Below are 22,710 nucleotides of genomic sequence, written 5' to 3' on the forward strand. Positions count from 1 at the left end.
TATAACGTCTAACCAAAGTTCTGTTTACGTGTTTAAATATGAAAGTAGTACTATTATATGTTTTCTTGCTGTGTTCCGAATGGCGATTCCGGGAACATGGACCCTCCTAATGACATGATCGGGAATGACGGATATAATATTTTCTTTCCCGATATAGTCGAAGCATAGTTTCTATCACAGGGGTTCGTTACAAATGTCTGAAATACACATATGCTATACTGATATGCGGTCACACTAATTTGCGCCATAGGAGTTTTTGCACGCCATAGCAAAATATAAGTGTTATATCCACAAAATATTTCGATTTTTCCATTGGTATACTCATTTAACATGTTTTGGTAAAGTATCATTTAAAAAAAAATGTGTACTTTGTCAGAAAATCGATCTTGATTACGAAGCACTTTTACACTAATTAGCGCCATACGTGTTTTTTCACGCCATAGCAAAATATAAGAATTATTTTCAGCAAATAACTGTGTTTTTCCTTTGGTATATGCAAGTTACTGGTTGTGGTAGAGTTTCATTCTTAAAAAAATGTTTATTTTGTTAGGATATCGACAAAATATTTCTTCGCGATTCAGAAGTCAATTTCAAGGGAAGTAACTCGTACATTTGCAAAAAACGCCATAGCAATTAATAAGACATGACTAGTACTTGAGTGGGCAAAAAAAAAATATGCATGTAAATATGGAATAAATTACAATTTTAAATTGTTAGACATGAACAAATTTTTAGATTAATTTTAGAATTTCTACTTAAATATCAATCACAGAAACATTAAAGCAGGGACATTATATACGTCCCTGATTAAAGAGAATAACACATTTTTAAATATTATTAATATATATTAATTTTATTTAATAAACAGATTTACAAAAACATTAAAGACAATGAAAATAATAATTAATTACACGTGTATAAACAATTTATTTATGAGTGCAAACATAGAATAATTTACTCACAGCTCTGAAACAGAAATTAATTAAAATTCAAAATGATACGACGTGACCATATTATATGTAAATCTCACACTTATAGATCTTTAATGGAAATATTAATTACTCTTAAATATTTCATCTCAGTTCTTTTTTTAATACTTTTACATACAATCAATAAAATTCTATTACGATGAAAAACGAAAACATATATGTATTCAAATCTTTATTAAATTCAACAACACACTATTTCACACTGTAATACATGAACGCAAAATTAATAAAACATACATCCTACAAATTGTCAACACCTGAAAAATGGTCGTCTAAGAGAAAGGAACCGGGTCAAGAGTCCTGAGTTGTTGAAATGGACTAGATCACAGTCATAGTCTTGTTGAAATTTCACTCGCAGCTTGATGTAGTTGAGTCTGGTCTTCATGAGTCGGTTAATCTTGTTGCGTTGTTTATTAAAAGATGTCGCTGTCAGGCCTGGGGACTTGTCAAAATTTCCACGTGGCACTATCTTGATAAAGTACACCTCCCTGATTCCAGCAGTCTGTAGGTCTGTTTGTAGTTTGAGGAGTGTCTGGAAAATGTCATTGGGGGATGATGTCGCTGCAATGTCGTTTCCTCCTAGTTGGATGACTACAATATCTGGGTTGTAGGCAGTCAGGTCCACCAGTAGATGTTTCGGTATCGAACCGGCACGCATGCCCCCCTTGCCGAAGATTCAGACAGTGCCAGGAACCTGCAATTTAAAATTATATTAATTATTAACATCTGTTTTAGTTTACCATGGTAATTTAAATTTATATTAATTTATTAACATCTCTTTAAGTTTAATTTAAATTTATATATACTTGAAGGAAATATGTGCTTCGATAATCTTATCTGATTCCGTGGTCGTAGTAAGTAACGGCTGCCTAGGACATGACTCTGTGGCCTTAGCAGATGCGAATTTGCCGAGGATTTTTCTTCTCCAATGTTGTGGATGGTATTGAGTCTGCTCTGTCAGTGTGTGCTTTGGTATATATATGAAACAAAAGGACAATTACGACAGCCAAATGAATGGTCGGCGTTCGGGAGTGAACCAAAAGCAATGTTTTTATAAACACTTCTACCTCCCTGACAGGGACGTATAGTGAATACTGTCCCTGCTCCCTGACCATTCTTTTCTGTCTATGACCGTTCGTATTTTAGGGGGGGGGGGGGGGGGGGGGGNGGGGGGGGGGGGGGGGGAGTATTCAATCAAAAACCATAGACTTATACCCCGTATCGTAGACACCGAGATGACCATTACATAAGTCTTTTGACAAGGTTCGCCCTATGGATTCAATGACCATGCGGACTCTGTCGGAAATTTGTCTAGTTTAGGATACAGTCATACTAAATGTAATGTCTTAACTCCTTAAACGAGACGCAAACGTAGTCATTGACATCGACGTTACAATGACCTGATGGAAACTCTAGACAAACCATTTGGTGTTTACCATGTTCGAACCATATACTGACTCTGTATTCGCTTCCTCTCCCTGTATTATGAACTTTAAAAGAGTGTCTGTTCTACTAAAACTTTTCGTGTCTGTTCTGTTCAAAAAATATCGTATCTGTTCTACTAAAACTGTTCCTGATGACAGTTGGACACTAGCTTGAAGACTTTGAAAATGCATTGAAGATGACCTGTTCCTACTGCATGATATACATGACTTCGGTAATGCGGGATTTCATAAAAGTGGAATTCGCCAACATGGAGAAAGATGCCATTAACATCCATAGCATCCTACATCAGAAGCCAGTCCAAGCCAACATACCGCCGTACTTCAGTTACATATTTAAAACCAATTGATTCTAAGCTATTCTACTAAACGCAAAAACCGCTATGTGGTAGCTGAATTTAGACGACCTCGGGCTATCGGAATTTTATCCATGATGCAAAGCTACGAGAGCTTTTCATGAATGTCTTAAGTATCGGGAGACTCATACTTTCCATCCGGAATGTAAATGTCAAGATTTAATATGGATTCTGTGGAAGACTACAGCAGACAGTGGGTAAAACGAGAGCACTTTCAGAGTAGGTTAAATCTATCAGGTCAATCATTACAGAATGTAGGTGCTTATAATCTAAAATGAAAACAAAACACAAGCCTGTATTTGACTCCTGTGTCCAAACAACGCTCACTGAGTGTACGTACTGTACATTTGTAGTTACGTCTGCAGACAATGCATCTGAATTACCTGCTTGCAAGATATAGGCTTGCTAGATAACTTCAAACACGCTTTGTATATATATATTTTCAAATTTTGAGACGATATACTAGCAAAACACGCTTCTATATTACATTTTTTCCATTGCCCGCTAATGATAAGGATACGGACCTACCTCTATATCGCTTGTATCGGATTCCGAAACTTCAAAAGACTCCTTATAAACAACGTTTTATCGCTGGCTCTTCTAGTTGCGTAAAAAAGTCAGTATCTAAACTTTTCAGGGATGCGGTCGTATTGTGATACTGTCAAGAAGTGTGATAAATGATAGCATGGTGGATAATTCTGAAGAATTCAAAAGTTCTTTTGAACAATCTTTAAGATTTTTCTCTACCAAAAATGTTTCTTTTATCAAATCATTTGAAACTACCACACCTCATATCAAACTGAAGGAATGCATTCGTTCTCCTGTCATGAGAGTCTTTCTCAAAGGAAGGCGGACGGCGATTTACATATATGATTGTATAAATTATTGCATATTTTGTGAACAGTACAACAAAAGCCAAACAGGAAATGACTAAGCTCCTGGCTGACAACATTTTTGTTCAGTTCCAGCAGACTAGGCATTCCTTTGGCAACAAATTGTACCCCTCTTCTAGCCGATTTGGTTTTGTTTTCAAATGAAGCTGACATTATTGATGAACTTATTAGGGCTAGTAATATAAACCTAGCCAAGTCCTTCAATTTCACATTCAGATATATCCACGATGTGTTTTTTTTTTTTTTTTTAATTAATAACTATACCCTCCAGAGCTAGAAATCAAGGTCGCCACTACTCCTCTACTCTTTCCCCGATCTTCACTCACAACATGACCAACAGGGACGGCTTACTAATAAGCTGTGCGATAAGTGGGACGATGTCGACTTTCCTATCACGGACTTTTCCTTTCTTGATAGTAACTTCCGTGATGAATGTCAACTGCTGACGGATAAACTTACAAACCATGGTTTCCATAGATGCAGGTTAACGTTAATGAAGACTACGGACAAAATTTATGGTCGCCGCCAGGATCTCACAGGGAAATATGCTATTTCTTTTAACGATATGAAGCACTGGAAAAGACGGTTAGCCTTCTGGAACACCTGATCTTATTTTCCTTGTACTTTTTAACGATCTGCTAGTGAATATTTCCTTTGGTCATGTTTTATCCTGGTTTTACCGATTTTAGTTCAAATTATGGTTTTGTTGACACTTCGGTATTCTCTTGTTATTTTTTCACCAGTTTCAATCTCTAGGATATGGATACTTATTATATTTTTTATAGGTGTCTTTGTTCAAATTTAGGAACGATAAATAAAATTCTTTATGTTTATTCGAAACTTCACTGTAAAGATACAATTATGGCTTAATGTTTGAATTGTAAATACCATGTATATTCTCATATGTTAACAAAATGTTTTTTTGCTTTAACATCCTGGATTCCACCCCTCAGTGATGCACTAACCGTTCGTTATATAATCCATCTCATTTAAAATAGCTGTTACATCCTTATTTATTTTATTTAATGATAAAAAGTACAGATATTTCTTTGAATGAAAATCTTTCAAGTGATAAAAAAGCACATGCCTTCAAATTTGACTGCAAAATTTGAGAAACAATTAAACTACAATTTGCATCAAATTAAAAAATAATCTGTCAACTTATATTTGATCATGGCAGCATTTTCTCTACGATGCATTTACGATAAATATTTAAAAATATATATATTTATATATTTATGTTTCGTACAGTGAAATATACGTATTAAAATTCGTCATGTCATTCGCTGTCTTGTCATTAGTACCTCCCCGCGAATAATAATTTTAGAAAATACCCAGCGGAAGTCTCCATCGAGCACTCGAGGCAAAAATGGCTGACGACTTGCAGATGGATGATTTGGTATGCATATAATGAAACATTTATCAGTGTTACATGCTATTTATTAATTTCATATTCGTGTAATGATTAATATTATATAGTCATTCTAGTGTTCCCGGTCGTAAATTGCGGTCAAAAGACAATCGTCTAATTGTTTTCATCTGCATAAATCATAATGGCTGACGTTCTCGGCTTTAATTCGTGCCGCTGTCGTTTATCTGTATCACTTCAGGATATATATATACCTTTGAGAAGTCAATCGTTTCATATATTAAACTTTTTGTTCTTATATATTATATGCATTTTTGAAAAGGGGTTAATGACATAGTAAAAAATGCAAAAAAAATCGTTTTTGTGCTATGATCGGTCAAAGACACAGGGGCTCGGTTTGGGATACTTTCGGTTAATTTTAAACCTGTACACTTTATAAGGTTTGAGAATGTGTAAAGACACCGGATAAAAAGTGTTGCTGTTATTTACTGATGTGTATAGGTTTATTATTAACCAAAAGTATCCCAAACCGATTCGGATCGAGCCCCTGTGGTCAAAAACACTGATTTACATGATTTTAGGAGATTTTTTTAGTTTTGACCATTTGCTGAAAAATTCATACAATATCTTCCAAGTGTGTTATCAGATATGTATGAAATATTAGAAGTTCTGCTATTAAACTTCATTTTTAATGAATAAAAAGATGTGTTTCTCTTCCTAAAACAGAAAAAAATGGGGGATGGGATTGCTTCTTTTTGTGTCTATTTTGATATTTTTCACCTTTTTCAGGATCAAAAATAAAAGTGCTCCAGGTACACTAAACACGTAAAAAATACCAATCATGTATAATTTTCTACTTTTTTGCATATTAGTAATTGTTGTCATCATATTGAACATAATTAAGTTTTACAGCAAAACTGAACTTGTTACAATTAAAAATTGCGACACAATGACAATTTAAATGATAAATCTAGTGTCGAAAGGGTGAAAGTTTGGTCTTTCATATAATGGAAGAAATACACATTTTCAAAAAAGCCGCTAAAATTGGTCATTTTTTTATTCTTGTAAAAAAGTTCTACAAACAACAGGCATCAAGTTTTTTGACACATTTTTCAACTGCATGTTTGCTATTATAATTGATAAGAACTTTTTAAATGAAACAACAACCTGTTACACAAGATCAAAGCGAGACTTGAATGTTATTGAAACCTCCGAAGATCTAGAGAGTACATCCTTAAACACCGGATTACCTCTGAAGTCTTGCCGAGGTTTGATTCAAGGGTTTGAGGAGTGAGCATGACATTTCAATCGTTCAGGAATCCATTCGGACTAGACTTATTCATTTATTATGAAACAAGTCCAGATTCAGTGATAAACCTTAATTGAATCTTTGAAATATTCAACAGGAATCCATCATTAACAAAATTTAATGTACATGTACATAAAGTGAAAAATATCTGACTTTCATTTTCATGAGTTCACAAATATTATTTATGAATAGACAATTGCCATGATGGTTTTCTTTGTTAGCAACCATGAGGAGTGCCAATAATTGTGGGTAGGTTTGACAATTTTATACAATAAAAGTTGGCTAATTATCATTTAAACACAGGATCTTCAAAAAATGTTTTAAGCAGCCAATGTTTTTGTACAAATTAATTAGATTAATCTGATGATTTTAACCTTTTTCCCATTTTAAGGAAGTGGTGGATACAACTTCTCCAGAAGCTCCAGATGATGAGCAAGAGAATGCAGCCGACGAGGAATCATTACTGGACCTAATGTATGGGGACATGGAGGTGGTGGACCAGGTCACTGCTGATCAGATACAGGTAGTTACAAACAGTGTTCTCATGTATACTAGCTAGATGTTCCTTATGCTTGTGTTTTATGTGTAATAATGATACAGGCAATAAATACATAACTTATTTTATCTTAAAGGAGGAAGATGTTCAGGAAAATGATTATTTTCAAGAAGATGAACTTGGTGAAGAGTTTATTGAAATTAATGAGGATATGGTGAGTAATATTGTCACATTATGTAAACAGTTTTTGTTAGAAGGTATTTGTGAATCAGAGATTCTTTTCATGCCACCCCATGGGTGGGATTTTGATTCTGGTTTGATAGAAAATGGTAAAGAAATGCAAGAAAATTAGAGCTCTGAGGCACTTGAATGGCAGTTGAGGTTCCAACAACAATAAATGTATTATAGATGATCCCAAATGAAATCAGAATGTACCTGAAGCTTGAATCCAGGTGATCTACCTCATAGATGAAAAAGTTGGTCACAAAATCTGATGCCAGTCAATATTTGTAAATTGTGCTACATTACCAATTTACTTGTATTTTAACTGCACATCCACATCAGTTTTGGTACCGTATGCTGATGTAGTATTTAATTATTATGTTTATGAACTAGGCATTGCAATTTGACAAAAAAGATGTCCACTTTCAACAAACAGTAACATTCTTGGCCGGATATGTACATATACAATAGTACTGATGTAATTTTGATCAGGGTCAATAAAGTGTTTTGAATACACTCATCGCAATTGAAGACAGTATTGAAGCTGATAGCAAAAACCATGAATACCAAACTCATAGGGATTTCTGTGTTGATATTTCAGGGGACTAGTGAGATTTTTTACATTGAGTTCTGAGGAGAATACAACAGTTACATTTGATTCCAATTTAATCTAAATACTACTTGAAATTGTTGTGTATTTCAGGTGGAACTTGACAATATTCATTCCAAACAAGAACCTGATTTAGAAGGTAAAACAGATTTGAACATTAAGCAATTTTTGGCATTTAGTTGTTGATCCTGGTGTGGATTTGTTTGAATTGTAATTATTTGATTTTTTTTTTTTTTTAAACTTATAATAAGGTGCTCAATTTTGATTTTTGGCAACACTAAATAATTGTTGATGCAGTATTAAAACAGGTGTACAGACCTGTTTAGAAGTTATACCAGAAGTAATACTATATGATTGTGATGGTCCATTAAATGATTATCAAAACTAACTTAAAATTTGTCTTTTTGCCAAAACAAAAATTGTTGCACATTATTATACTTAAATTACATTAGCAATCACATTTTTCACAAACTTCAGATGACAGTTTGTTTAACTTTTCATAATGCTTTGAAAATTAACAGCAGTGTTCTATCACTTCCCAAATCCCACCACTGGAATTATGATGGTGGGAGAGATAACAGCACCAGATAGAAGCTGGTTATACCAGACAAGCTGTGTAGATGAAGCCATGGAGAATATGCTTGTCCTTTTATGAGACGGTATTTGTAGATGCCTGGCACCTCTCATGAATTGAGATGATGAAAACTTTCCAAGTTTTCCAGCTGTTGGGATGAGGATGAAGTCTGAGGAAGTTTTCCAGTATTTGCAGCTAGAGTTTGTTCATCAAATGTTGTTTGGAAATCTCTGTTCTTATACTCAACTTATTATCTTTTCCATTAGGGTAATTTATTCACAATTATGATATTCAAGCAAACCTGATATTACATAATCTCTTCTATTCATGACATAAAGAAAGATCAGTTTTATTTGATATTTTGATGCTTTTGATGATGTGGTATTAAGTCGTGATTTGAATTTCTCTAGCACATGTTGACACAGCTCCGTGTAATGTTGATGGTGGTGATGGTGAGGATGAAGAAGCAGAAGACAAAGCAGCAGACAATCCTGGAAATGAGGCATCAACTCCCACTGAAGTAACTGCTATTGAGGCACAAGCAGCTGAAAAACCTGTGCAAGAGACAGAGATTCAGCAGGTTGATAAGACTGAAAGCATCGCTGATGTAAATACAGCTGATACGTCAGAAGATATTGCAGAAGAAAGTGATGTTCTGCAGGTAGAAGACCCTCAGAATGATTTGGACGCTGATCTTCTGACCTCCCAGAAGGAGCAGGAGTCGCTGAGTATGTCGGCAGATCGGGAGGGAGAGAAGTGCTTGGATAGCAGTGAGACGGGGGCCATTGATGGAGATAAGAAACTGACATTGGAACAAGAAAATGATGCTGTGAAAAGTGCTACATCCGAGGAGAACAATACTGTCACATCCTCAAACAAAACCACCTCTTGTAACGATAAAGAAGCAAAGAAAGAAGATACCAACAAACCTCAGTCTGAATCCAAGAGGTCGGTTCGGTTTGTATTCCACCATTTCTCGTAGCTGTTAAATGCCAAGCTTTCATGTACAATGATGGTGTGTTGTATAATTGGATGTTTTGTTTCAGGAGTAACTGTAGAATAATTATTTGCATTTCTTTCAATTTCCTGACCCTTCCAGTTTATTTCTTCCGTTGTAAATTACCAAAACTTTGTTTTATTTGAAGCCTTTATAAGCGTCTATCACATGTTGGTATAACCTATATGGGGGATATGAAAATGGATCCTACATCCCAAGAAAATTATCGCCATATCCCTGTACATTCATAATGATTGACTCTTTCCTAAAATTTTGACCATGCAAGTACAACAACTATAACAAAATTTCCAGAAACAAACACATAAACTACGTAATCCTAGGTAAGGCCAGATCTGAAAAAGATAGTATGCCTTTGGGATACACCTTTAAATTTAAAGTTTTATGTCAAGCTTGTGCAATACCGGTAATTCTTACTTCTGTGAGTTGGTGTCTTTTGTCAACGGCAATATCCATTGCCATTGTCAGTCCTAAAAGTAAAAGGTGACATATCCCATATGAATGTTCTTTATCTGAAACACATATCTTACATATGTACAGGTGGGAGAAAAACTTGGACACATTTATGGGGAGGGGGGGCATACATATAAATTTCCATCCCTTCCAAATTGCCATTTATCTCCAGTGAATTCATTTCGTAAAAGATTTTGATTAAACTTCATACAAAGGTTAGGTACAGGAATACCTCTTAATGAGTTCATCTTTCAGCATTCAAAGGTCAAGGCCAATGTCTCCATATAATTTATAGAATTTGTCAACCAATTTGTTAATCATTAGCATTGCCACAATTTCTTCATTTCTTAACAAATTTTGGTCACACATTGTAAAAAGGTCAATTTTAAAAATACCTCAAATAAATTTAATCTTGCGTATACTTTTTAAATTAAATTAAATTTTTGATAGTTGTCTAAAATTCTGAGCCATTTCTGATACTGGAAAACAATCAATTAAGCTTTATACCTTTCCAATAGTGAACCCCATCTATAATCAATTAAGTGAATACTTGTAGTGTCTGTTTAATTTGTGCCCATATTTCTGTTACTGCAAAGTGCTGGAAACTGCTAACAAATCTGTATACTGCAGTATTTGACATGTATTGTGAAACATACTATACTACTGTATGATATAAAATGTATTAAAAATAAAATATGATTTATTGATTATTCCAAAATAATAAGCCTTTATTATTTAATTTTACCAACTCAGAATTTAATTACAGCAAATGAGTTAGGAAAGGTTGTGTTAATATTAGTGAATATTAACAAATTTCTTGATTTTTTTTTTTAATTAGATAGGCTTAATACAGGTAAAAAAGGTTTTCATACCACGATAAACACCTTGGGATGTCTCCCAATACATACAAACATTATTGTAAAAGTGTATACCACTGTAACAGGAGATGGAAAATGCTCGGCCAGACCAGGGTTCAAACCCGGGACCCTCCGAACTCTAGACAGATGCTCTACCAATTGAGCTACCTGGTCGCGGACGATGGACCAAGTCCAGTTCCACTACACCACATATATCACTAAAACCTCTTAAATTAATACATACTACTGTTGCATTTGCATCTTTTCTGTATACAATCTGAAATCTTATTTCATATCTCCTGTATGATGTTCATATCTACTGTATGATGTTTTGTGTTGCAAGCTCTGAATGTTCTAATATTTGTAAACTGGTTTGATTTTCTTATGTCATAATCTCACTTTTAACTTATTGAAGTATCCTACCTTTTTAAAAGTTCTGTTTCTGTAGTTGACCTGATGATAATTAAAATGTAGAAGTTACATAGATAAGCCTTACGTTACACTTTTCTTTTATTAAATATGGTGGTTTAGTATGTACAACATGTCATGGTATCCGAGCCTAACTGATCTAGAGGCCAGTTACAATGTTTATCACACTGTTCATTTTCTTCTTTGTTTACTTTCAGCTCAAAGCAGTCAGAAAGCCAGACCAGCGGAAAAGTTGGTAAGTTTCTCAGCATAAGATTCTCTTGTCTGAAAAATGAACATGATTTGTTTTCTTTAAATTAATGTCACTGTTTATTTCATGCCATTTATGATATATATATATGTAAAAAAAAAAATTGGGGGGGGGGGGGGGTAACTGTGTTCTCTAACAAAAGTAATATTGATATCAGAAAATGAATAGGAAGGATATCTAAATATTTGTATTCTGTAATACATTATGTTACTTCACTTTGAAATGGATGGAGAGATGATTGTCAGCAAAAGCACACTTGAGTATACTAAATGATGAATAACAAATCTGTTTCCTGAAATTCCAGAGAGCACCAGTCGCAATCTATGGGTGAGTGGACTACCATCCACTACAAAGGCGGCTGACCTAAAGACATTATTCAGTAAACATGGAAAGGTGGGTATTTACTTATTTCAGAATTAAGGAAGCTAGACCTATGTTAAAAGCCAACATTAGCATCTAACCATTTAGCTTTGAATGAACTCTTACAATATATCTCATTGGCATGTCAATGGAGCTCATATATACAGTCGAACCTCATTATCTCAAACTCTTTTAACTCAAAGACACCCCGTTTATCTTGAAGTATTTCTCCAGTCCCGGCCAAACTTCTTTATCTTAGTAAATAAAACTCTGATAATTCGAACCCTGAAAGTCGAAAAACTTGGATACCTCGAAGTAAGATATTGGTTTCAATAGCGTAAATCCAACATCAAAACATCGTCTACTACATAATGTTCAAATTTCATTTTGTGACTTGTTAATTTTTTGATACAAATAAAACGCAAAAGTACTACATCTAGCCATTCCGTGTTTATGAACATCTTTCGTGATTAGACTATCATGAAATCGGAAAAAAGAATTTACGATAAAGCTTCAGACTGTAAAGTGTGCAGACGGTCAAAACCGTGTTGTTCATAATAAAAATCAAACTTCATCAATGTTGATCAACAGTATTCTTTGCGTACACCCAAACAGACGACAGTGCAAACCGGAACATTGGTCACAAAGCGTGGTCATGCATAGCATAAAAGAGTTCCACAGTTAAAATCACAACCTAGGACAGCTCCACAGATTCATGTTTTTACAGGAGCTCGTATGGCTTGAAAGTCGATTGAGAGCACAATACAATAATTGCTGTGATTGTTTTTTCACGACCGTGTCGACTTCGAGATAATGAGTTTCGACTGTTTATAGATTTGGCCCCTTGAGAAGGGGATTAAATAATGGAAAACAACTTGAAAAATTATTTTCTACCTATTTTTGTTATCAAGTAAAACACTCAGGCCCATATACACGTTATAAATTTGGTTTCCCATCTCAAATTTTGTCCCACTTTTCTGTAGGTGATGGTAACCAAAGTTCTGGCTAGTTCTAAAGTCTGTGGTGCCAAGTGTTATGGTTTTGTGACCATGTCAACATCAAAGGAAGCCACCGACAGTGTGCAGCACCTGAACGGAACAAAGATGCAAGGCAAACATGTTATACAAGTGGTGAGTGAATGGATAAAATAAATTAGGATAAAATAACTAATTTGTGACCAAGACAAATTATTAGAAATAAATTTGTTTATGCAGTTAATGTATTAAGGCACCATTTGCTATGGTGGAGATGAAACTAGTCTGTTAGGAATAAAAACTACACAAACTATGTCAGTTTACTGATCTTATATTAACTTAAACCAATATTGTTTTCAGACCAAGAAAGAACCAAAAAAGAACACTGCAAAAAAGCCTGATGAGAAAACTGCAGGTATGTGTTCCCTGTTTTACAGAAGTATTTGTAGCTACTATTATTACTACTATGCAGTTCATGTACTTCATTTATAAGCGCACATGGTTATTATTTGTAAAGCGACAGAGGTTCACAGCAAATACAAACTGCAATTGAAACAAGAATTCCATACATATAATTCACTATATACTTGGTGAAGTACAATCTTTTTCAAAATATTCAGAAAGTCCTTTCCTAGATGATGCCACAAACAAAATAACCTCATATTATATTTAAATTAAACCTTGCGATTTAAACATTAACTTTGGGCCTTGTCAGAATAGAATCTCATTTGGATTAAAATGGAAAGTGAAATATGAAATTGATCGAAGCAGGTAACATGTATCATTGACAACTTTCACCTAGTTTTATGAGCAGAGTATTTTTTTTTATAAAATTTTGAAGATAAAAAGTCTGAAAGTGGAGATAAGAAAGACCAGGATAGAAACAAGAGAAAGATAACAGAACGGAGATCTTACCGACCCCGATCAACCCAGGACAGCAGCAGTCGTAGAGATTCAGGTGATTACTACTAAAAAAAACTTCTATTCTATTATTTGTTTGTTTCACAGATGCATTTTTGTAGATTCTGAAAAATTCATTTAAAATTTTGACATCAAATGAATTCTGCTTACATATGCTATATCCTTCCTTATTGAAATACATCATATATCTTACTATGTGGGCATTGTACAATTGATGAAACAGTTTTATCAAGTTAAATGCTGATGTCTTAAAATGTGAAGCTACTATACTGAGCACTCAGATGCAAGCATGTTGCTGTTGGACAATGAGCCCCTTGTCAGTTTCACAATCTCAATACTTTCACATTTTACTAAAATTACTGTAGCAGCCTATTTCTTGCACATGTCCCCTTCAGGAGCTTCATGAGTATACTAAAGACAACATCACATCATAGCCTAGAGTTCTTTTTAGGGTCTTTTGTCAAATGGCAAAGATTAATCGCAGTTTATCCCGTTAAACATCCCTATTCGGCCTCTTGTGAATGTGTTTAAATTGTATTTTTTTCTCTTCAGGTGACAGGAACAGGTCTCGTGGTAACACAAACAGAGACTCCAGATCCAGTAATCATCGTGTGTCATCCAGTAGTAGGTCACACGCATATCATCATAGCAGTGTACGTTCCAGCCACCAGAGTCGTTCCTCCTTCTCCGCAAGGTCAAGGACATCCTCCCACAGATCCTCTGGTTCTCACACTGCTTCTAAGGACAACAGGCAGTCCAGCTCACATGACAAGACACACAAGTCACCAGCAAAGAAGGAAAGTGACAAGAAAGCTTCTAGTACTAAGCCTGAGAAGAAAGAGAAGCCTGAGGCATCCAGTACCGCTGAGAAGCCAGAGGGAGCTGAACCTGTAGATGACTCCAAAGGGGATGGTAATGAAGCTGATGGGAAAGAGGCTGAGGAAAAAAATGTTCTGGATGCAGTAGGAGAAGATACTGAGAAGACAACTGGAGATGAAACTGCTACCTCGGAGACTAAAGGCTCTGAGAAGGAAATTGTACCCTTCGATCAAATGAAGGTGTGTTTTATGCAATGTATTGAAAACTTAAACTAATTATTTACTCAAAGTGCATATCAATGATTGTAAAGGAGTTGACATGCCATATATCACACATTTTTTTTCTTTCACATTTTCAAAAGCTGATGAGCAATACGTTTTCTTGAATACATTGTCCAGCATTAGTTATATATGGTCTTGATGACTTTAAATCATATCACTTATTGCTTAGATCTACTGTACAAAATATGTGTACCTTTTTATGCAATTATAATATCCTGGTGATATGTTTCAGGCTTTTATCACATGCTTTGATTACTTTGTAAGATGGAAGAGAGGTCATTTTTTTTATCAATGCCACCGCTAGGTGTCAAACCTCTGGTTAACTGGTCTTAGACTCTACCGAACAAGCTAAAGAGAAGAACACATTTAAAGATTGGAACCTACTACGATCGGATATTTTCACCAAGATTCAAACAGCAAAAGAACCAGCTAAAACTTTTAATGATATTGTAATTTATAAAGGGGGGTCCAACCTAAGTAAGTTACTTGATGCACGCACAGTGTAATAATATCCTTGGATGTGTCACATTAAACCTATCAAGATCAAGAAATAATATATAGTAGCACTTCCGTTTCCCGCATATTGTAAGGTCAACTCGGGGTCTAGTTGAGTCAGAAGGAAGCAGCTAGTATGTTACCAGGGTGACATATATATATATAGGATCTTACATGAGTTTCCATTTCATATGAGATTTATGAAAAGAATTTTTCAATTTAGCAAGCCTCTGGTGAGCTAAAATGAAAAATTTGTGACGAATTTCATAAATTTCATAGAAAATGAAAACAAGTGTAACGAGTGTAAAATCCTTTTTATCACATAATCAGGATTTGTGACATTTATTCGTGTAAAACGACATTTTTTATGCAACCTTGAAATGTAAAAAGCCACCATTTTGACTCCAGTGCATAAGTCTGTGACATCATGTACTTGTCATAGGCGTGACGTCACAATTGAAACAATTGAAACTTACAACCAATCACAGGGCTTATAGGTCATATTACATGGTAAATACTCAAACAAATATGACATGGGTATATTTACTGGATAACACAGTACATTATGTGATAAATCAGATTTACCCTGTTAGATTTACCATCATGTTAACATGATTCAGCATTAATGAGGCTGTTCCCCAAGACTCATGATAGCAGACATTTTATAGTTGAACTCTACTCAACATGATGTATTAATAAAATACCTATAATATACAACTATACAAGCTATGCAGTGCTGCCCTTTTTCTACAAGTTGGGTGTACTATAGTATTATAATGTACTAAACATCAAATCTTAAACTTTTGCACTTCATAGCTAAGCTGATTTATGGAATCCTAAAATGTCTGGATCTTTCTATCTTTCCCAGGAAGAAAAGATGAAAGAATGGGAAAAACTGAAGAAGAGAAAGTCATTACAAGAAGATCTGAAGAGGAAGGAGATATTGCAAGAAAAGAAACGCCAAAAAGATATCCATATAAGACAAAGGATGGAGTCGTTGAAGCTAAGCAGGGAACGGGATAAACTTAGGTGGGCTATTGCATTAAATTTTGACATATATGAACGAGGAAAAACGAGAGTGAGATTATCCTATTCGAAGCTTTCTTTTATTACCTTCATTGTTAACATGAATTTAACTTTCATTTGTCTGGCCAGAAACAATCAAGACCGATAAAAAATACTTCAGTCAAATGCAAGGCCTCTTATGAGTTGCTAGAACATAGGTGATATGTAGGGGAGGACTCTGGCCTTTTTTATTTCCAGGTATGTGAATAGTAATATCATGTTTTCAAACCAATGTATATTATTAATGCCATCAATCTGTCATTGATTTTGTTATTGAATACTTAGGCGAGAGAGGCAGAGATTAGAAAGAGAAAGAATTGCTGCTCAGAGACGAGAATTTTTGCGATTAGAACAGTTGGAGAGAGACAAGCTGGACAGGGAGAGGACAGAAAGACTACGGCTAGAACGCCTTAGGTAAAACTATATGTATATAGATTGAGAGGGTAAATTCATTGTCATGGCAGTTGTGTTACAGTATTGGCCCTTGGCTTCATCTTTCTACATAGCATGACTATCTAACTATTTAATGACTATTTAAATAGTATTTTCCAAACTTGATAACAAAGAATTACTGTGAAGCAAACATTCAGTATATTACAGGACCAAAATGGAGTTATACAATGAATGTGTATAATAACTTCACTCTCAAAACCCTGTTAAAAAAGATATCATATAAAAGATAGCACACAAGGCCTGACCTCGGCTTAAAGCTTACATTTCTCAGAAAAATCCTAATGCTAGGATATCATAGCATCCCACCAGATCTCTACACCTCACGGTAAGATGCTTACATTTACAGGGCAGCCAGCAAGCCCAACATGTTAATAAGGCACCACCCATTCTCATAGAAGGCACAGATGTGAAAACAGCAACACCCATCGCTTGCAATATAAAATGTAGTACCTGTGGAATCCAAATAAATTTGGTGATCTGTATTGGCATTTCTACCACAAAAATATAACCAGCAGGTCTCCTGCTGACACACTGTACATACTGATGTTGACAATCTAGTGCTTGGTACAACATACTTTCAAGGTGATCCAACATTTCATCTCTTCAAATACACCATAGAGTTAATGATTAAGTGACCCAGACTGACAACAGTTTAGATCACAAGATGGCCTTGAACATGCAGTCTTGCTCTTTCAAGATATCTTTTATCAAAAGGTAATGATAAAACAACATATACTGAAGTTATTCTATAAATTATAGCAATCGTTGATCATTAAAATAGTATTATATGCAAATGTATAATATATGTGAAAAGAGGTAAATACATTAGGAATACTACATTCTTACAGAAGGGCTTCACTGGAAAGATGTATGCTAAACAACTGAATTTCATACAAGCATGACAGTTGACAATACATACAAACATTTTCTGTTTGGATTTTCCCTGATAATGGTAACACTCACTTACTCACATGAAACACTGTATTGGAACAATTCATCATGTCTTACATTTCTACTCTAATACATGTATGTATAGTCAATAACATTTATACTCTAATACATGTATGTATAGTCAATAACATGAATAACTCTCATACTAGATTATTCTACACCTGTCGTTTGCTTTCTAGTCCAACCGTTTCAACTGGTTAAACCAGAAACGCAAAAGAGGCCTTTTACATTATTCTGTATCCTGTTGAGTTGACACCAATGAGGTGACTTGGTGTCATAAACATTTGTAAATATTTATTGGATAGGTTGGAAGAAGAAAGGGACAGAAGAGCATTGAAGCGGATGTTTGAACGATCTATTGAAGATGAATGGTTGGACAACAAAAGATCTTTGATGTCAGATTCTTTTCAAAGAGATCGGTATGTATTGTAACATATTCAAAGTTTGTGTTATATTGATACCCCTCTAAATGGACTTGTAAATAGGAAGAATGTTTGGTGTGTAGTTATTAGTATTGATCACATATTAAAGAAGTGAATATGGAACATACAGCAGTTTGTGATTTCCTGGGAAAGTTTATGCTAGCTGTTATATATAATCTATACAATATAGAAATGTTGTACAATTAGGTGAAATAAGAAAGTTTTTAATTTATTCCCTGTAACATCAACAGCTACAGAGAGATGGACTCCCGAGACCTACGCCCCACCCGATACGATGACACAAGACTTGATAGGGATGCCTTTGACAACAGGAGGGCGGAGAGATACAACAGAAAGGACTTGGGCAGGTCAGACATCCGGGACAGGGAAGTTTCCCGCTCTTCCCTTAGAGATGATAGAAATGAAGATAGATTTGATAGGTAAGATTTTCTGATATCCTCATGATGTGATATCGTTATAGACTAAACTCGCCTGGAAGGTACTTTAGACTTGGGTTCTATTTTTCATCAAACAAAATGCATTAGCTTGGTCTTTTCTTTCTCTTGAATAACCACTTTTTGAAGCATCAAATTTCAGATGCATAGGCACAATTTTTTATCAGTTGGAAGTCATCTTACGAAACTCAGAAATCATCTGTTCTAAAATGTAATGATATAAAATTATTGTAGCAGGGTGCTCTTGGTCATGGTCCTTATATATACTGTCTGATGGTTTCACTGTTTGGTCCAGAATATTGTGAATGTTTTTTATTTGAACATATATATACAAGTATTTGTCATCGTTATTATTTTTCTGTACTTATTTTTATTTTCAATTTGACGTACATGGCCAATTCATTCAGCTTGTTTCAAGAGTTGCCCTAATGTTAAAAAAAAATGCAGAGTGTGTCTTGTGAGAAAATATCTATATGATTCCAAACAAGAATTATTTGGTATTGCGTACCCATCTTCCATACTTCAACTTTTTTTGTTACTAACAATAGTTGCTGTTAACATTTTAGATTCAGTGATCGAAATAGAGAAGCTGTACGAGCACGGGATGGTGATGTAGGCCGATATAGGGACGGGGAGAGAGGCCGGGACATTGACAGACGACCTCAAAGGAATACTTTTGACAGCAGAGGTGAAAGGAAAATGGACAGAGGTATTGTATACATTTTTTATATATCGTCCCATTTTATTTTTTTCACATTTACATAGATTTTTTCGTGATATGTTTTGTTTCAGTTAGAAATTGTTCATCGTCGCTATGATTTATGATTTGTATAACTTTCTTATGTTTCTGAAGTTATTAAGTGTATGACATTGACATCACACATTTCAAGATGTATGGAACAGTAGTAAACTCCTGAAATTTGTAAAGAAAAGGACATTGAAAAATTTAAGAGGTAGTTGTATTGACAGTAGAAAACAGGTATAGTGTCCAAGGGAGTTCAGTTACCTGTTTATGAATACCTTGTTTGAGTAACGAAGTAAAACTACTACTACTACTTCTACTGTAGTAAAAGGGAATTCAATACTTTGTTAGTACTATGTGAAAGTTACTCTCATGTTCAATGTAAAAACAGTGTAATTTTTCACTGAATTTCATACATGTCCTGGTCTTGTACCAGGGATAAACATTTCTTTGAATGTTGTTCCTTAATCTGGACATAAAGATTCATCATTACATGTATCAACTTTGTCCGTACATTATACAGATACCTGGTATTTTAAATTTTGATGACTGACCAAGTTTGTATTTTAGGGTGCTTGACCCAAAGTTGATAGGCAAAAGAAGCACACGTCTGAAAGTCATTGTCTGTTATTTACTGTTTAACTCTTTTTGTTAATCAGGTAGTCACTTGTTAAGGGCTATAACATCGAAAATAAATTAATATATATATGTATCACTGTTAAAACAGTTACAAAACCTGGAATTGGATTTGCTGTTGTAAATTAAAGTCTTTTCTTGAATAGGTGTAGTACCGGCCTCTCGCAATGCCGCCCACCAATCTAGTCACTGGGGAAGTGGGTCACAGTCTGCGTCAGGACTTTCCTCCAACATGGGAGCTAGTACGTATATGACCAGTATGCAGCAGCCGGGTATGGTGATGGGTGGCCAGCGAATACTGACAGGACAGCATGCAACTGTGCCCATGAACACTCACATAGGAATGAATCACAATACTAGACGATACTAGCATCTAAATCATGTCGCAACAACCTCTAAAACTGTTGTTATGTTAGTGTTGTGTACTTATTTTCCGTACTTAACTTCAAATGATGAACTTGTATTGTAAGCAAAATAGCTCGGATCATGGACAAAACAGTATGTGTTTCACTGATTTGATGGGCAATTAGATATTGTTATATCTCCTTTGAAAGGTTCATCTTATTCTAAGGTGTCTGGCATTCATTTTGTTGATATTATAACTGGAGAGATTTTTGGGTTGTACATGTATTCCAGGGGGTTCTTGCCACAAACATCAACATTTTTACTACAAATGTATTTTTACATTTCAACAAACATTATTTGCCTCTTTCCTTCAGCTGAATAAAAGTGTACCCTATACTCAGAAATCAATTATGTACCTCCTTCTGTTTTTCAGTAGAAATAGTGTACCATCCTCAGACACAATTTCTTCTTTGCTCTCTATTATTAGAGCTTGAAGTAGTTTAGGAAAATGCCCTCTTACCCTCTCTTTTTGGTGCTTACTTGAAGAAGTACTCCTTATACAGAAAACAGGTTTTCACCTTGTTGTGTTGTTGGGTAAAATGTTTGCCTCACTAATACTAAGTGCACATCTTCAGAATAAACAGTTTCCCCATTCTTTGCTGGGTGCTAACTTTAAATAGTATGTATAACTCAGAAGAACAAATCTTTGCCTCACTCTGCTTGGTACAACTCATAACACATCTCTTTTGACTGCTATGGTTGGAAACAATTACTAATTCAAATATGATTTATTTAAAAGGCCAAGAACTTGTATTATAAAAATTAACGTAAATGTCAAAAAAGGGAAAAAGTAGTAAAAAATGCATTTAGAGGCGCAGAATATACTACAGAGACTTGTTTTGAAAAATTGTGTTTTATCATCAAACACCGTGTTTTATAGCATACACAATTATTACACCTAATTAATTTATGTGGCTTGTTAGTGAATTGTTAAATTGTTTATAACATCAAATGAACCAGTAAGTACTTGTATGCGAGACAGAAGTAAATATGAGTGTAGAATTAGTGAGAATGAAGTAAATATGAGTGTAGAATTAGTGAGAATGAAGTAAATCTGAGTGTAGAATTAGTGAGAATGGGAATCTGAATAAGATGTGATGAAAATGAAGCCAGTATATTCTCTGCATACTTTTCCTAGTTATAGATGGCATATAGTCGTTATTCAACGATTTATTTATTTAAATTGAAATGGGGGGGGGGGGGGGATTGTTTTTTTTTTTGTAAAAATACATTGTATCGCATTTAATTTTAATAAAGGGAAATACGATTTGTTAATTGCACCTGATCTTTTAAACATTAGTTGGAAGTACAGCAATAGTAATTACAATGCCAGTTAAATAGATTTCATATTTATATTTATATTCATATTTAAATTAATTGACAAAAAGTGAGTTTTATATCATTTGTGTTCTATTTAACTGGTATTGTTAATTGAATTTGTTGCTTGAGTTGTAGTTTCACGGTCAAATATAAAAACAATTTTAAATCTGTATCCTTAAACTGCCATGATTGATAGATTGAGCACTGTATACAGATGTGGTGCTGAAATACTGAAAGAGAAAGTGTTTATACTTGTAAACTGTTTTATGTAGTCATTTATTAGACATGTTGTGTGAGAGTGGCTTTTACCATTGTGTATATTAACATGTCATGACTTTGATAAACTGTAAACTGATTCATAATTCTTATGACTACAGTACATGTGTTGTGTTGAATCTCAGAAGTTATCATGAAATTCATAATATGATTCTAAAGTCCTATCAGCATCTACCCCTTAGTACTGGTGAACATCGTGTATTGAGTCTTGTAATACATTGTATATGAGAGCTTTTATGAAACACAGTGATAGTACTTAAACATACAGACTTTAGCAGTACTCTAATTCTAGCTCTTTTCAAATTTTAAACATCGTGCTAATGCGTCATGATTGCACTATTTTGATGGTTTCGAATATAAGTTTTCTACAGCAGCATGAACTTGCTAATATGTTATCATTCGACAATGTGCTAAAATTTGTGTCTGCTAAAATAAGTACTCTTACAGTAAATGAAAATCTTTCGCAACAAAACTGTGTTTTTGATTTTGTCAACTTTAAACCATATTGTAGTACATGTGTATATATCACATATTCCCAAGTGGACATGGATTTCTGTGTAGGCACTTTAGTTTCCTTGGTTCTTCAGATATGAATAGATTGATCATCGAATGGGATTTGAATATCCTAAGATTACTTTATGAAAGATGGATATTTCCTTTAAATAATTTAGAGGGTTTATATAACAGTATTATTTAAGAACAGTAGATGCATGAAGGACATCCAATCATGATGACGATACTGAAGTTGTAGAAGGATTCCTTTTTATAAAACATTATTTCGTACCATTTCAAATTTTGTGTACATAATCAATAGGGTGTATATAACGCAAATTGGTGTGAATTAAACTGAATAAAATGGACCCGATAACCA

The 22,710-nt window shown here is 34.4% G+C and overlaps 1 protein-coding gene across 2 annotated transcripts; it reads left to right on the forward strand.

The window, feature by feature from the left end:
* The first annotated feature begins 4,998 nt into the window (after positions 1–4,998).
* Positions 4,999–22,710, forward strand: LOC110456984 (SAFB-like transcription modulator). 2 transcript variants are annotated; one of them, XM_021508065.1, is made up of 17 exons: positions 4,999–5,079; positions 6,750–6,881; positions 6,991–7,068; positions 7,780–7,825; positions 8,671–9,217; positions 11,212–11,249; positions 11,569–11,657; positions 12,608–12,754; positions 12,959–13,013; positions 13,440–13,556; positions 14,072–14,577; positions 15,983–16,143; positions 16,465–16,593; positions 17,889–18,002; positions 18,257–18,445; positions 19,027–19,169; positions 19,985–22,710. In XM_021508065.1, the coding sequence occupies exons 1-17, from the start codon at positions 5,050–5,052 to the stop codon at positions 20,206–20,208; spliced, it is 2,745 nt and encodes a 914-aa protein (XP_021363740.1). In that variant the 5' UTR covers positions 4,999–5,049; the 3' UTR covers positions 20,209–22,710. The 2 variants fall into 2 exon arrangements, with proteins under 2 accessions (XP_021363740.1, XP_021363742.1); XM_021508067.1 differs by having other exon boundaries at positions 8,671–9,208.

The sequence above is a fragment of the Mizuhopecten yessoensis genome, unplaced genomic scaffold (genome assembly GCF_002113885.1).
Source record: "Mizuhopecten yessoensis strain PY_sf001 unplaced genomic scaffold, ASM211388v2 scaffold8991, whole genome shotgun sequence".
NCBI lineage: Eukaryota > Metazoa > Mollusca > Bivalvia > Pectinida > Pectinidae > Mizuhopecten > Mizuhopecten yessoensis.